This window comes from Aulonocara stuartgranti (genome assembly GCF_965226115.1).
Source record: "Aulonocara stuartgranti genome assembly, chromosome: 18".
Taxonomy (NCBI): domain Eukaryota; kingdom Metazoa; phylum Chordata; class Actinopteri; order Cichliformes; family Cichlidae; genus Aulonocara; species Aulonocara stuartgranti.
Window position 1 is genome coordinate 32,887,834 of NC_138954.1, and position 17,349 is coordinate 32,905,182.

Sequence of the window (17,349 nt, forward strand, 5' to 3'; positions counted from 1 at the left end):
CAAAGAGAGAAGACAGAAAAGAGCAGTTGCATGTCTGTATAACACAGTCACCATCAACTCTTATAACAGCATAAGAACAAACAACAAAAAAACGCCACGAGTGATTGGAATGGATCATCTTCAGGCACGTCTACATTAGCGACAGAACAAATGGTGGTGACAGCTTTCATGGCTGGAGAATCTATTTTTAAAGAGCTGGAACGGAGGGGAAGGAAACGACAAGGCAAAGTAAAAAATCGGAATATAAATATAGATGTAATCCAAGTTGAGGAAATCGAAATTCAAATTGCAGCCTCAGCAGACACAGTGTGCATCTATCAATTTTGGTATTAAATTTGGAATAATGATAATGGTGACAGGGGCCAATATGAACTCTGGACCTGGCACAGGACTGCACTGCATCATTTATAGAGCACATAGTGAGAACCTGCTGGCTTAGCATACAATTTCCTCTCAGCAAGGAAACTGTCAGGCCCAAAATGCGCGTTCATTGTCAGAGGAAATTTAATAGGAAGCCTATACACAAGACTGAATTTTCCTCTTCTGTACAATTATGTGATATCAATAACATCAAAAACATTTTTAACTATCCATCCATCCATCCATTCGCTTCCACTTATCCTTTTCAGGGTCGCGGGGGGCACTGGAGCCTATCCCAGCTGTCATAGGGCGAGAGGCAGGGTACACCCTGGACAGGTCGCCAGTCTGTCGCAGGGCTAACACATAGGGACAGACAACCATTCACACTCACATTCACTCGCACATTCACACCTAGTGGCAATTTGGATTATCCAATTAACCTATCCCCACAAGCTGCATGTCTTTGGACGGTGGGAGGAAGCCGGAGTACCCGGAGAGAACCCACGCAAACACGGGGAGAACATGCAAACTCCACACAGAAAGACCCCGGCCTGATGGTGGAATTGAACTCGGGACCTTCTTGCTGTGCGGCAACAGTGCTAACCACCGTGCCACCGTGCTGCCATTTTTAACTAAAGTGCTGTCAAATGAAGCACTGACAAATAAGATAGAAAGTCTTCCTTTGCTAATGTTTCACCTTCACTGTGCAGAATGACACATGCATGCACTTTACAGCAGGTACAAGTAACAAGGATGTTACTTTCAGCTGCCCCACTATGTGTTTCATCATATTATTGTGGCAAAACAAGTGACTAATAAAAGCTGAGTTAGTAATTGCTAGGTTATTTAGCATTAACTCTACTGCTCGGGTTTATATTTGTAATTTTTCATTAGTCTATTTTTTTTAAGGAAATGACTGTTAACAGTACAAAGTATGTGCATTGTAGACAATGTCGAATCATTTTGGCTAGTTGTTTACAAAGAACCTAAAGAAGACACGCAAAGGGCTGGTGTGACAGAAGAATATCCTCGGTATAGAGAGACATGGAGAAAGATGATCCACTTTGGCAACCCCTGAGCAGTAAGAAGGAGACAAATAAGATGGGGAAGAAGAATACGAAAAGTGAAATTGAGAGCTCCAGTAAACAGCTAACAAATGCAAGTTCAAGGTTTGGAACTGATCTTTTATCTCCTTTATTTGAAACAGGATAATGAGAAAACAGGCCTCGCCTAGCCGTGAAACTGCTTGTCACCCAACGTCCAATTAAAAATGGCTGTAAACAGTTCATGCAGTACTTTTGTTAAACCCTTGAATTAAAGCTGAAAGTCTACACTTCAGTCACGCTTTGATTTAAAATTCACTGTGGCGTTGTACAGAGGCAAAGTTACAAAAACTGTGTAATTGTTTAAATGCTTCTGGGCCTAATCATATCAATCCAGTTCTGAGGCTGTCTGTCCAATGTGGGCATTTTTATACTTCAGACAAATATTAAACCCTAAATTCTGATAAGGTCGTTTTGTAATCTTTTGCCCGCAGCTCAGCTTTATGACCTTCATGCAGCTGCACGCATTACTGAACACAACATAAAGGGATGTAAAGAAACACTGCCAGAGAAAGGCTTTGAGGCTACTTTGTGTTACAGAGAAGAGCTTCTAGGCTTCACCTCTTCAGACCAAGTGGTTACTGATGAGAGTTAAAAAAAACAAACAAAAAAAACGTGGCCCACCAGGCTGAATTTTAAAGCCCAAATTATGCAAAAGGGACTAGTAAATATGTGGTTGCTAAGCTTCTGTTTTTACTACTATTGTTACCAAATAAGCTGGCAGGAGATCCGAGCAGTGTAATGTTTGGCTAGAGCTAAAAATGTATATATGCAATACAATTACTGTACCATACTTATGTAATAGTTCAGATTAAAAAAACACAGGGGACATCTGGTAAATGGACTGGATGGATCTAACATTCACACATCAATTTACACTTTGGAAATGCAGACTGGAGAAGGCAAGGAACAAACCTCAAACCTTCCTATTAGTAGATTACTTGCTCTATCTTTTGACCTACAACCACCCTGAATACAAACACATATACCCTAAGAAGGGTAAGGACTGAATCCTACAGATACAACCGATGAGTCCTTAAAACAGATATTATATTGACGGTATTTTAAAACCTTAAAACACACAAACACACACACACACACACACACACACACACACAGTAATTGATTGATTAATTGCAATCTGTGTACCACACAGTCAGAATTCTAACTGGTTTGTAAGGGATCAATTACTTATTTCACCAAATATAGTATATACACACACAAAGGCATATTGAGTGTGAGAGCAGCTAACCTGAAAGACAGGATTAGGGATGGATATCGAAACCCGGTTCTTGTTGAGAACCGGTTCCCACTGTTTCAATTCCTTGGAATTGTTTGGCAAACGATTCCCTTATCGATTCCAGTCGCCCTGAATGACGTTGCCACATTGCGGAGCGTCATTTACCTGACAGGAAACGCGGCGCCTAAGCGGCTAAAACGCTCAAAAGTTTGGTTATACTTTACGAGAACGGATGACAACAGGGCAACTTGCAATACTTGCAAAGTAGATATTTCATTTAAGGGAGGAAACACTACGAATATGCAAAAGCTCACAAAACACACGATGACCTTAGATGAATGTCGTGTTTTTAATTCCGCTCCGGACTCGTGAATCTCAACCCAGCAGCAGCGGTAACGTTTGCACGTCCTCTCCCGTTAATGCAGCAGGTAAATAATCAACTAACAGTGCATATTATGTTAGCGCGATCTGTCTTATTACAAACCTGCCATTACTGTGCATTTAGTGACCATGATGAGAGAGACAGGCAAAGTCCCAAAGCTAGGTGAGTGGCTCTATCAGATCCCAGGAACAACATCCGAGATCTCTGTGCAGAAGAGAGCAGTCCTAGGAACAGCAAAGGCAGTGCACAGGACCCTCAAGCTCCCAGGCCTCTGGTAGAGGACCTGAGCTTGAAGGGTATACCGCCCACAGGGGTGAGAGGGGAATTTTTTATAGCTTCATTTAATGTGTCCACCTGTCAAAATGAACTGTTACTCGTTTATATCTTCAGATATTATATTGACGGTATTTTAAAAAAACGCTTGCTTTATTCTGGCAGATAAAATGCATTATCCATTCCCTCTGATCCATGTTTAGTCACTGTTTAACAGATTCAGCTAAGAGCATGTTTTGTTTCGATAAATTTGCAAAGACTGAATATATCACAGCAACATTCTAGGCTTACTTTAAAATAACTTTCCCTCAAGATAAAGACATAAAATGTGTCAAAACCATTCACTTGACATTAATTAGCTAATTAAATGTCTAAACTGGAGGCAAGAACTCGAATCTGCTATAATTAGCTGTGTTCAAAAGTATAAGTTTCTTTCTTTCTGTTTACTTTCTATTGGCCACAATCCTGTTCTTTTATGAAAAATAAAGAGATGCTGGAAAGTCTAGTAATATAGTTTGATTTTCACCCATTTACTTGACATTTTGAAGTGGTTCATGAATTGTGATTATATGTTTTATTGGTTAATGCCCTTTCATTTTTTCAGTCAGCATTTGGCTATTTAATCTTTTGTTTAGTATGAACTTTGTGCTGAGTGTTGACATAAAAACAAAATCTCTCCATGATCATCTGGGGTAAAATTGTCCAGAAACATTTTCCTTCAAAGACCCTGGTCAACTGGTCATCTCAAGAGAATCAGAACACATAAATGTGCACTAACAAACAGTAAAATGGATTTTAAATTCACAATCACCTAACCCTTAGGCAGCTGAAGAAAAAATGTACATCCAAAAAAAACCAAACGTTTCTTCTTCACTTTCTTCTTTGAGAATTTTGGCAGAAGTGAAATAACTTTACACTTCTTTCACAGGAAGAGAGATATGAGCATGTGCAAAGTTCAAAAACAGGCGTGTTGGGTTAACTGTTGGTTCAAAATGATGTGAATGAAAATGTGAACGTGTTAGCCCTGTGATGGACTGGTGACCTCTGTCACTAGCATCCCTGAAACACTTTTTTAACCATATGGATAAGTGCTAAGGATAGAAAAAAGGGGCAGAGAAGATTCTGTGTCAATATAAAATGACAAAAACATAAAGTCCACTTTTGAAATAGTCCACTTAAAGAGCACTTCAAGGAAGAAACAGAGCTAGTGATTGCCTGCACAGTACATCAGCCAAGAGCATGCGATGTTGCAACATTTTAGAACAGCATTTTAAAGAAGTTTGAACATTTGAACAGCAAGCTGAAGTAATTTAACAGAGCTGTAAAAGAAGAACAGCTGGTAGATACAAAAATCTTTGCAGATAAAAAAAAAGGAATTATTTTTAAAAAATGAAGATGCAGGAAGGAAGAAGACAAAGTCACACCTATTTGTCTGCACAAAAGACAAAGAGAGTCTGTACATATTATATGATATGACAGAGAAAAATGGTCTCACTAAAAAACCCCATGCACTAGCCAGTGCAGATCCCTCTCACCTGTAAATCTTGTATCTGGTAGAAAATCCCTGCTGGAACCTCTCTCTGAACTCGGTGTACTCAGGACACCTGTGGAAAGGGCCCTTCTCTGACAGCAGCCAGTCCAGCTGCCCTCCGCTCTGCCTTGTGCTAAAACCCCATGGTGAGGAGCCAGAAGGGGATGTGGAGGAGGAGGAAGATGACGAAGATGAGGGGGACGAAAGGGATCCATGCGGCACCTTTCCGCCATGTCCCCCGCTGCCCACCTGTTCAGCTTGGGTAGGCCACGGCAGCCATAATAACATCCACGGCAACCATAGGAGCATCAAGGATGACGCCAACCATCTAGCAAGGCAGGCGGAGCCATGGGAGCACCTCTCTCTTCTCATTGGCCAAGGAGTCGCCATGGTCCCAGTGGTGATGTACTAGGGCACCTGGGACCGGCATTTCTTCTGACAGTCACCTCCCGCTGGCCTGAATGAAACGGAGAAATGATAGCATGCTGAAACATGTTTTGTAGTAGGAAGGAATTTCTGTTAATTCATAGCTTGTTGTCCTTGACAGACATTGTTGTCCATATATTGTGATTATGAAGGCAGCATAATGCCCCTCTAAGTGGTGTTTACAAAGTTAATATCAATCAAATCAGTGAGAGCGTTTTCATGTCTACTTTGAATGTTGACATGAAAGATATTCTGTGCACGTCTAAAGACACACATAATTATTATGAATAACCATGATCAAATACTAAATGGAGGTTTGCTGTTGCTCATACAGGGAAGTTCAATTATCATGAAACTGCATTTACTGCAGTGCTAATTGAAACTGTCCTTCATCTTAAATGTGGACAAAATCCAGATTGTGCTTCCTTTGCTTCTGTATATACTTGGCCACATAAACATATCTTATATCTGTCTCTTATAGCTGCGTTGACCACAAAGGCATAACATCTGTTTTCACGGCCTTAGAGCAAATCAGCATCACTCCTTTAGTCCACATGGTGGTGATAATAGATCAGAGGTTGGTGAGTAATTGCCAAAAACCTTTCATTCTTGGAGTTCGGTTTTAAAAGCAGCATGTGTGACTAATAATGTCCATAGCAACTGCAAAGCCTTATTGTCTTCCTGTCATCCACACAGATCAGGGCTCATGCTTAAACACGTGCATGTTATGCCTTCCACCATTACTATGGGTGTGAGAAGTTCCTGTTGCAAATTTTTCAAAGGTCACAGACAACAGAGGACTTTCTGACATACTACTTCAATTGAGTTTAAATGAGTTAATACAGAGAAATTGCACCTTTTCAACATCTGGCTAGAATGCATCCCTGATTTCAATCCCTCTTTTAGGCCTCGGCAATACCATTAGCTTTTTTTGCTATGAGAGCTATCCAACCCACAAAAGATGCACAAGTGTTTGAGTGTGCTTAAATGCCTACACATTAATCTCACAATTAGTTTTGATATATACATCACTAAACCTAAACAAATTTGCTTTGGTGTGGAAATTATCAACTTATTTTTATAATAGCTTTACTATTTCACCACTTGCATAGTGTAAGAATTTGCACAGTTTGTTTGTTTTTTTCCATATCAAAATATTTCCATTTTTATTTGTTTGTTTTTGGTTTTTGGTTTAATCCTTGGGATTTCTTGGGATTTTACTATCTTTGGTGGGTGCTGAAAAAAGTGCCTAATGGAACAATTGGCACACAGTAACAAGTGCTGTTTTGTTTGACACCATAATGGGCTTCAGGAACAGTCTAGCGACTTCTTAAAGGTACAGAAACATACGGTTTCTTTTTCTGGTAAATAGATGTGGAAAAGGGCATGTGGAATTTCGTGTGAGAATAAAACTTCAGGACTGGATTCATTTCAATTCAATTCAATTTTATTTGTATAACACCAAATCACCAAAGCAGTTGCCTCAAGGTGCTTTATATTGTAAGTTAAAGAACAAGAAAGACAGAGAAAACAAAGAAAAAACTCCAACAATTAGGAAGCACTTTGGCAACAGTGAGAAGGATAAACTCCCTTATAACAGGAAGAAACCTCCAGCAGAACCGGGCTCAGGGAGGGACAGCCATTCATCTCCTTGAAATCAATGTTTAAACTTTTCATCATTAACATTCATTAACAGTCATTAGTGCACATGGTCAAACTTCATGACATTAATTTTCAGACCTTCTGTCCTCAGTAATAGTAACCCACATAGCAAAACTGGTACGGCCCGGATCTGGCCCACGCAATGTGCTTACACGTGACCCGCAAACAATAACGGCCCTTTGGTGGACCAGATCTGGTTTCCTAGTGGTGGCCCACACATTTGCCAGCACAAGGCCAGTTGCAGACACAGTGCTGGCCCAGAACAGTTTCAGATGTCAGCCTAATGTGTACCTGAATCAAGCCATGTAATAACAACATGTGCAAGAACATAATAGCGCATAAGGAACAAGACAAAGCTCTGTTCAGACAATGAATGGACTGAATCTTATACACCCCTTTATCTACTCTCCCATTTTAATCAAAGTGCTCTATACAACATGCCACATTCACACACCTTCTCTAAACTGAGTGCTTCCTAACTACATTTATACTCTTGACATGCAGACTGGGGAAGCCAGGGATCGAACTACTACTATTCAGATCAGTAGGTGATCTGCTCTACCGCCTCAGCTACAGCCACCCAGTGGAAAACATGAGTAAATCCTCACTAGGTTTTGGATAAAGTGTACACTCACAAACCTGTCAAACTTGCATTTGAAACATTGGCTACCACAGCCGTATAGTATTGCAACATGGCATTTGGGTCTTCTAACTAAAATAGAAAAATAGGAACATAAATAGTGCCTCCATTGCCAGACCTGGCCCACATCTGGTTGACAGACACCCTTCCATGACACCAGTCAGTCAGAAGTGCCAGCTTGATGCCAGATCCAGGGTAGACCTGTTTTCTATGAGCCTAGGCCACATAAACCAATCCACAATCGGGCCAGATATGGCATGCCGTCACATAAACAGTGCCATCTAAGCCAGGCCTGGCCCATATCTGGATGACACACCTCTTACCATGCCAGAAGTCAGCCAGCAGTGCCGGGTTGACACCAGATCCGGCCCAGACCTGTCTGCTATGAGGGAATGTATGACTGCAGATTCACTTTGGGGGACACGTGTTTGCAGCACTAACACTCACCTAAACCAACTGTGGGAATCTTTTAATCTCATTCAAGTCTGTTAACCTTGATCTTGTTTTGTCATGTGGTTTTATAACATAGATCATCCTGTAATTGTGGATAATGTTTTAACTCACTTGTATGTTTTCAACCTTTGGTCCCTACAACTGTAGGAGGTTCAGCTCTTCCACAGATACACTACAACACTACAGCTCTTTCCTCTGCTGCTCACAATCTGGGTGTTCAAGAACTCAGTGTTTCTTTTCATGCGTTCTGTACTTGTGCTTTCGATTAGGCTCCACCACTCAGAGTGAGATTTAAATCTTATCCCTGGCTTAATGAATCTGTTAGGGTTGTCAGGAAAGAGAGGAGAGGTGAACACAGCTGGAGGAAAGTTCCAAGTGTCATTAGAAATTAGCCTTTTTCTTTGTGCATGCTTAGTTTAAGTCAAATTATTATACCATATCTTTTCATTTCTATGCAGATGATTTAAAACTGTATTTACCTGGAAATCACTTTTCCATATGAAGGGTCAATAAGTGCATTTTCATTTTTTTGACTTCCCACTGTTAGTTGAGAGATTAAACAATACCCTGCGCTTTTAAACTCTTTTTATGAAAAGCAAAAGAAGACGCATCAACAATTTGAAATGTTACCACTTTAAAAACAATTGTTGTCAAGAGCAGCTTCTTTGAGCTCAGAACAATCTTGACACTAAAATCCTTTTTAAAACCTTCTGATCTGGAAAGGGTTGAGCATGCCTTTGGTACAAAACTAAATTACTGGTATGACACCAAGGGCACAAAAACTCTGCATCCACAGGAATAAGGATTATCCCCAGGAAGTCCTTATTGGACTGCATATTATTTCGATTTACTGCCATGATTCAGTGTTAATGCAAAAAGGAGTGTGACATTTATGCAGTGAGGTGGAAAGAAAAGGTGTGGAGAAAGCCTGGTCGTTAAGTGCATTTGGATTCAGCAGAAAAAACATGTTTCCCGAGCTTGATATGAAATTTAGGGTCCTTAGCATATTATACAAGTGCAATATCATGGATGCTGTATGTAAGATATTAAATGTGAATGATATCAGCTACAAGTCGAAATCAGGTAAAGATGTGTTTAATCCCATAGTAAAACAAACTGTTGCACTGATCACAAGATGTAAGCAGCAAGGAAGAAATAATACAGTTTTGTATTTGCACAGTTTCTTCAAGGGATAGATTTTTTTTTCTTTTGACTTGTTGAACATTGGTCTAAAAGCTAGTGAAGGATAAAGCCTCTCACTTGTGTGCTATTGCCTGTGCATTTAGCCATTCATTTATATACTTTATGAATTATACAGAGCCACACAATGAATCTGACCCAGGAGAGCTAGGCGCTCTGCAAAAGCAGCTTTTGTAATGGTGCTAATGTGATTTTAGCTGAAATCTTCCTTTCTGTAGACAGTTCAGTAAAATGGAAGTATTTATTACAAGCCAAAAGACACCGCTCACAAGCTTTGAATAATTTCTGAATGAAACATTTTGAAAAAAGCATCATTGCTGTCATCCAAGCACTTGATATTTGAAATTTAAAACCACAGATTGGTTTCATAACACAGCTAATGTACAAATAAAAGCTATTTTGAAATAGCCTTGAAAATGGAAACATGGGCTTCTAAAATGAAATGGATCTCTGCTTTGTGACTCTGTGACCGTATTTTATAGTAACTTTTTGAAGGACTGAAAGCTAGTAATGCATCTGATGGGGATAGTCCCACGACAGTGGCATGCCTGACTGCTTTCAGTTTCTTTATGATTTGTGTGTTTGGACAAGCGTGTCATCACCTGCCTCCATACAGAATCGTAGGCATTAGCAGTGTAGGCCACACGGCAGTTCAAGTGTGATTTCCCAGCATCTAACACCAAACAGCTCTTTCTAATGTGGCTTTCATTTATTCAGCCCAGGAGAAGGCAGAGTGCTTTGACACTGTCTTTAAGGTGACACTTTGAAAAGACTTCACAGTGCCCTTCAAAAGAGTCGAGGTTTGCTCTTCATTTCGGCGGTAATGACTAGCAGGACCGCCGGGTGGAGTCTTTAGGGACAAATCAGCATTTCAGAACGGATATGTAAAGCAGCGGAGGAGGTGCTTTAAGTGGATTGGGATCTCAAGTATTCCCTGTTTATCTCACAAACAAATTAGAGAATTAATTTCACGTAGATAAATGCAGGCTTAGACATGAAAAAACAATACTCAGGGTACTGCATTTTTAATTTTCACCCACTGCACCAGGAGATTACTGCAGTTTGAAAAGGCAATTAGCAAAGTCATCTGTCAAACGAACGTATTTATACAACTAAAAGCAGGATGAAAACTTGATGAATAGGATAGTCTGCTTATGCTGTTTCTTGTACCGTTTGGCCCAGAGGTAAAGCCGGTGTGCCAGATTTCTTGTTTTCTTATGTCCTGAGAGAGGTCCAGTTGTCTGTTTTGAAACGAGTCAGTCAAGCATTCTGAGCCTGAGTGCCTGTTTGAAAAAAAAGAAAGAAAGAAAAGAAAAGGAAAATTCTTCTATATAGTTAGAGTTACAAACGTAACTAATTCCACTGCCGACTAAAGAACAGTCCAATAGTACAGATTTTACAGGTAAGCATAAAGAGCGGTGGGGAAAATACTTACAGTTCAGTCACAACCACTGCAGTGAAATTCAGATTTTTGTTACAAACTACTGTACATTGGTTTCTGTTGATGGACCACAGAGATTTTGCACAGCAGCAGCAAGAACAGATCAACAGACCATCAGTGCAAACAAATATGACACTGATTAAGTCAGATATAGCATAAAGGAAGCAGCTGGTTTAGAGTTGGATTGTGTAGCTGTGGCTAGGTTAGAGAAGCTCCCTATATAAGAGTTGCTAATTGAATGTGAGAGCCTGCACCGAGGCGAGCTTGATCTGCCTAAGATTAAATATCTTTCCACTCCTAATAAAACTTACTGTTGTTGAAGGTAGCACAGTCACAATGCCACAACTGCACGGACACCTGAACAAACCCGTTTTTGTGTGTAATTCCATCTCTGTGCCAACTTTTCTGTGGATTATAAAGTGTCCTTTTTAGAACTGTAGTTTTGCTTCTATACGGTGGCCCATGCAGAGCAACCTTAGAACACTAGCAAACAGAAAAAGCACTTCAAAAGCACACAAAACAAAAAACATGCTGCACTGACACACACTGAAAAAAAGAAGAGGATTCATCGGTGTTGTGGGGGAGAAGAACACAGTAAGCGTCCTTTTCAGCTTGTCTCAGTACAATCCACAGCTGTTGTGTCCTTTTATTAATTTGTGAGGTTTTATTTCTTTCTCTTCTTTCTTCTTCTTTCTCCTTACATTGTGTTTTGTATGCTTTTGCAGTGTGTTTTGCTATTATGTGGTGTTTTCTTTGGTTGCACCGCATTCGACCTCTCAGGGCCGTCTACTATTGTAATATCCCTTTTTTGTTTTTGTTTAAAAAACCATTAATAAGCTATCAGGGCTTTTAAAAAAGCTTTGAAAAATAAACATAGTATTAAAGTATCGTACTATTTAAAAATGAACCATACCTTACAAAAAATAAAGTAACAATACTGTATATGAGAACACAGTAATAATGCTACAAATGACAATATAGCAATAATACTGTTAACAAGAACATAATGCTGCAAATTACAATACTGCAACATTAACGTAAACTTTTTTTTACAGTAGCTTACTGTCATCCAGCTACCACTGTAAAAATATACAGCAGCTCTTTTACTGTGATTACTGTGTTTACTGTGTATAACGAGTGTTTTGTGGTTTTCTAAACTGCATATCTGAATAAAATCTTACCTCAGCTGAATATATTGGAGTAATGTGAAAGAAGGAAGGCTATAGTTACTTCTCCAGTTACTGGTTGGTACCTGTTGCCTGTTAAATCAGCAGTACTGGAAAGTTTAAAAAAAAATAATTTTGGGTTAGCAAAACCATGGCGATATTTTCATAGTCAAGCTGCAGAATGGAGAATCTTCTCAGCTTGTGCAGTTGTTTACTGGTACAAGAAAATCAGATCAACCATTGAACATGTCTGTGAATGTGTCTGTGCAATGCACAGTGTACAAGTGCAATGTACTATTCAATAGTTGGTATTGTTGTTTTTACTGTGAAAATGGGGAAATGCAGAAGCAAATATCACTTAGTTCAATGTAACAGCCACACTGTATATGAAACTGGGGTAATACTTACAAGCTACACACTCTCTGTAGAATGTTTGACAGGAATATTCACTACACTGGTTATTTTAACAAATACCTACTACCCACAAATCACAAGGCAGATGACAGGGATAATGCTCAGGGACTTTGACTTTAGAGGATAGGTTTTGTTTCAGAAGTTCTTGGCATCAAAAGGCCAAAAGGGCACTATTTACTGTTTCCTTCAGTCTGCACAGCTTAGTCACTGTGAGACAACATTGCACTAGAAGAACAAATATTGTTCAGAAAACCAAAAAGCTATACAATAGTAAAAAGAATACCATCGGACACGTTGCGACTTGGCTGTACAACAACATTTTACAACACTTAAGTCTGAATATGTAAACAACTGTAATAGAAACGTCAGCGCAAATGATGTGCAGGACCAAATGAGTTTCATATTGGGAATTCTTAAGTACCCAGTAAGGTACAGTTTTATTACAAGTATGTCTAATATCCTGAAAGTCTGTTAAGATCTAAATAATCTTACGGTTTACAGTAATATTAGTATAATTATTAATTACATTTTGCATATGAAAACATGAATAGAGTAAGAGTTGTCTCTGCACCACGATCAGCTGATCAAATGTTTGACTGGTACTGTGTTTGTGGGAAAACAGGAGAAAAGGTTTTGTTTGTATACTGAGGAGATATTCTGTCATGTAAATATAATATATAATCACAACACATGACAACTTAATTAACTAAAAATGGAAAATGGACTTTTAGACACTTGGTTGGTAAGATCGTCCTTTGGTGAATTTTTATGAATATAAAGACAGCTCATACATACATGCTGGCAGTGATATTGATTCAGAGAAAAAGAAATGCAATAGTCTTCCACTCCAAGGAGCTGTGAGATTTGCCTTTCAAATGAAGTTCTGTAACTTCTTAAAACACCACCTCTCGCAGAAATAAGTGTTCGTCGTTACTGCCAGGCCTCCTTCTCCTCCGAGACTCACTTACTAATTATAAAATGCATAAAACATGCCGCAAATGCCAGCGAGACAATAGAGGGAAATTGTGAATTTTCAGCCCTGACATTTAATGTACGCCTTGCATTATTCACATACCCTTTGCGTATTTACCCTTCTCTGTAACCCAACCTAGAGGAGCGGAAGGTAAGTGAAGAAGGCATGGACATTTCGAATCCATATTGGAAGGAAAGGAGGGAGCCGCGGAGGATAAGGAGGGGTGTGAGGGCATCTAGGTGGAATGGAAAAATCGACCACGTCGCGCTTAAATAACATCTCAGAGATGACAGCAGAGTCAAGGGGGAAGGAGGCTTATGTTTATTGGATTTTTTTTTTTTTTCATCCCATCTACTGGGCTTAGCGGGCAAAGAGTGTGCTGCTCTACTGTGTTTGCACTAAACTGGAGAAAAAAGGGGGAAAATGAGAAACATGGGGAAACCTGGGAAAGACAAGAGAGACTGGAAAAGGGACAGGCGTTCTCACAGGAGAACATTTATCTGGGAAAAAAGGCGCTCTTTGAGAGAAAGCAGCAGAACGTTCTCCTTAAACTTGCCACCTAGCTGCAGAGTGACCGAGGTAAAGGCTGAGGTGAAAACGGTTTGACCTCCTGACTCATCTAAGTAATTTGTGCTCCAGTTGGGAGGGCAGAGAATTATGGGAGGGAGCCAGTGTCCCAGCTTTTTTCCTTTTTATTTCTGAGTCAGACAAAATACAACTATCATTTTTCTCTGCAGCACTGAACCTTAATGTGCAGCAGAATTCATCAGCTCGCTATCTGTGCACTGCAATTACCACAGCTGGGATTCCTTATTGGATCTGACACACATATGTGTTTCATGGTCCGTTTGTAGCTCTGTGTGTGTGTGTGTGTGTGTGTGTGTAGAATCTGAGCTGGTTTCAGTCTGTGTTTGTGTGTTTGTGTGTGGATATGCTGCCAAGCACCTGGCCAGGCTCTTGGCAAACATTAAAGCAGGTGGAGGTCCATCAGCATTAGAGGCCAGCTGTATTCCTCAACCCCAGCAGCTCACTACTCACCTTTCAGCATTTATGCGAGTCAGCAGCAATAGCTGACCAGCTGCACACCTGCTCCTACCCTGCCTTGTTATTCGGGCTCTGAGACCTGGAGGAGGGGGAGGGAGTTGGGGATTTGGGGGGTTGTGGCAGCAAGAAAGCTAGCGGCGGAGAACTGATCCTAACAGAACAGGATGACAGTCAGAGAGATATAAACAGGGAGGTTAAGAGAGAGAGAGACGCAGAAGGACAGACAGATGAATACGATGGAAGAGACATAAAAGAGAGGAGGAGAAAGCCAGAGACACAGAGCAGCATACTTCTACACTTTGATGTGGGAGCTGAATAGTAAACACCGGCTGGAGTCCTGCGTGTACATTCACCAGACTGTCTGTCAGTATAAAGTGTGCCTATAGCTCTATCGCCTCCATGTTACCTGTGCTGAGATCTCACTCACCAACGTCGGCCTACTTCAGACTGCACCTACCTGCTTCTCACCTACACATTAAGCCTGTCCTGCAGCAGTGGGAAGATATTATGGCAGTATGGCTAGGGTAGGGTTGCTTCTTTATTTAATTATTTTAGGAGCAATTGAAAGTCAAGCTGAACCTCAGCAGAATAACCTGGCAGCGTTCAATGAAATTAATATGGTGTGATGCCTACCCAAATCTTATTAACGTGTAGAGTTACTTACAATACGGGAGCTGTTTACATGATTTTCTATGTAAGGCATAATATGCTGAAAAGTTATTCCCCCTTTAAGCAAACTTCCATCTGATTGCCTGTATGGAAAGTATGGGAAGGTATAAGGAAAAAGTCAGCTTTAATAAAATGAGATTTATGCTCTAATACTGTTGCTCAAACACATTTCATAATTAAAAAAATAAGCAAAATATTATTTGTCAACATGAGAAGATATTTAGGACATAAATATTCTGAAATCATGGAACATGAAAATCCATCAAAGTCTTCCCACTCACCAAAGCCAGGCACTCACTGGGCTCCATATCCTCAGCATCTATTTTACAGACCTCTGCAATCTGTCCACATCAAATATGTGTCTTCAATTGACCTCTACTTTTCATTCAGTAGGTTTGTCTGTTTGCGTGTGTGTGTGTGTGTGTGTGTGTGTGTGTGTGTGTGTGTGTGCATGCTGTAGTTTTTAAAGGAGCTTCCTAACAATCCACCCCCCCCCCCCCACAAAAAAGAGAAAAACTACATGATTTTAAGAAAGACAAATGCTATTCATCATGCACGGCCTAACGCCTACAAGTAGCTGTAGGAGGCATTCTCAAATCCGTCCCACTCCCTTTCTTGACTAACAAAAACTTGTTAACAGTCTAAGGACATAAGAATGATTATGGATTAAAAGAACAAACGTGACCTGCAGTTAAAAAGTATGTTGGATTAATCAAATGAGAACAAAGAGAAAGGGGATGTTAAAGGGCATCTGATTAAAAATAGAGAAAGCGTAATAATGTAATTGGCTTTTTCTCAGACTCCCAGTGCCTACAGGCTGAGTCGGGTTTTGAATAAGCAGGTGGTGGGAACTCCCCTATGCACAACACACACACCACACACACACAAACTAACAACCACACAACTGGATTATGAAGCAGCAGAGCCAGCAATAATGTCAGTGCACAGCATAATGCCGATAATGTCGGGAGACACACTCTGATGGCCTGTGGTTAGAAACTGGAACCCCTACAAATTATATGCTGTGTTGGCTTCCTGTGTGTGTGTGTGTGTGTGTGAGAGAGTTCATGTTTCTGCGCAGTACATTTTACATCCATGTGTGTTAGTGTGTGTGTATGATTGTCTTATCAGTGCAGTCTCTGGCCAGTTTCCAGCTAAACAAACAAACAGCCATATGGTCAATTAAGGCCCATCAATACCTCTGTTAACATCTATACCAGCTGATAATTAAGAAAACAACAGCCTGTCAGCAGCACGCTCTGCTGAAAGTCATTTTGCCCCTAGTTACATACCTCGCCCACTCTTCTGTGTTAGAAATGTTAGAAAATGCTGCTTTTGTTAACAACTTGCTCAGTATGACACACCGTGGCCGGCTTCATCCTCCCAGGCGACCCTCGTGGCCAAATATTGCGGTTGGTCTCCTTTTGAACCCCACTATGCACCTTAATTATTCCTCCCAGGTCTACCTGAAACGATTAGCTGATTAATCAGTTAGCCTGAAAATGAAATGGCAATGTATTTGCCAACAATAATTTAAGTCATGTTTTTCATGGGAAAACATGACTTCTCTAATCTGAATATTTGCTGGTTCCAAATGTTTTACGACTTTGGAGTCAGGTAAATAAGCTCTCCTTTTTCCACTTTGTCTGAGTATTTAAGGAAAATACTTGAAATTAATGGCTACTGGCCACTGCAGGTAGCTTTTGAGTTCTTCTCTAATTAAATTTCTTTGCAATGACACAACCATGCATGAGGGTGACTGTGTACTAATTACTTGACACAGAGGTAAAGTAAATTCATTAAACACAACTTATTAAATTATCTAATCATTGACATTGTGGTTACAGTAACCAATAATGCATACAGTGATTATTGTAAAAGGACAGTTTGGGATAGTAATAAATCAACTTGGTGGGAAAACATATTCAGATCATTTAACAAGCAGTGCAAGATTTAAAAAAAAAATGCCACTACATAAAAGTCCTGTACCAAATGCCATTACATTAATGGCACAGTAGGGTGATGGTAATTTTCATACAAGACTATTAATATAAATAAATGTTAAAAGGATTGACACGGATGAAGAAAACTCTGCTTCTTTTCACTTTATTTCTCTTGTGCTGATTTCAGTTGAGCAGCAATCACCTTCTTAGATGCAGGAATTAGCATTGCACATTGCCTGTATTTAAGTAATTATGAGAACAATAAAACAGAATGCTCAGCAGTTGGCAAATCTCTTTGTGGCAATGAAAATGTGTTTAGAAGTAGGCTATGACTAATACTTACAAGTGGAGGTCATGCTTATTTTAAACATAGATTAGCATATACTTTCAACTGTGGTGCTTCAGATGAAAAACAAATGATACTTTAGT

The 17,349-nt window shown here is 39.9% G+C and overlaps 1 protein-coding gene across 4 annotated transcripts in view; it reads right to left on the reverse strand.

The window, feature by feature from the left end:
- Positions 1-17,349, reverse strand: part of brinp2 (bone morphogenetic protein/retinoic acid inducible neural-specific 2) — a 292,899-nt gene that overhangs the window by 186,072 nt on the left and 89,478 nt on the right. For 2 of the 4 annotated variants that reach the window (XM_082514233.1, XM_082514235.1), the window contains exons 2-3: positions 10,441-10,553; positions 4,894-5,346 (exon numbers count right to left, since the gene is read on the reverse strand). In XM_082514233.1, coding sequence (XP_082370359.1) covers positions 4,894-5,279 — 386 coding nt within the window. In that variant the 5' untranslated portion in view covers positions 5,280-5,346; positions 10,441-10,553. Of the gene's footprint in view, positions 1-4,893; positions 5,347-10,440; positions 10,554-11,892; positions 11,988-17,349 lie in introns of all 4 variants that reach the window. The other 2 variants (XM_082514234.1, XM_082514232.1) reach the window with 2 other exon arrangements.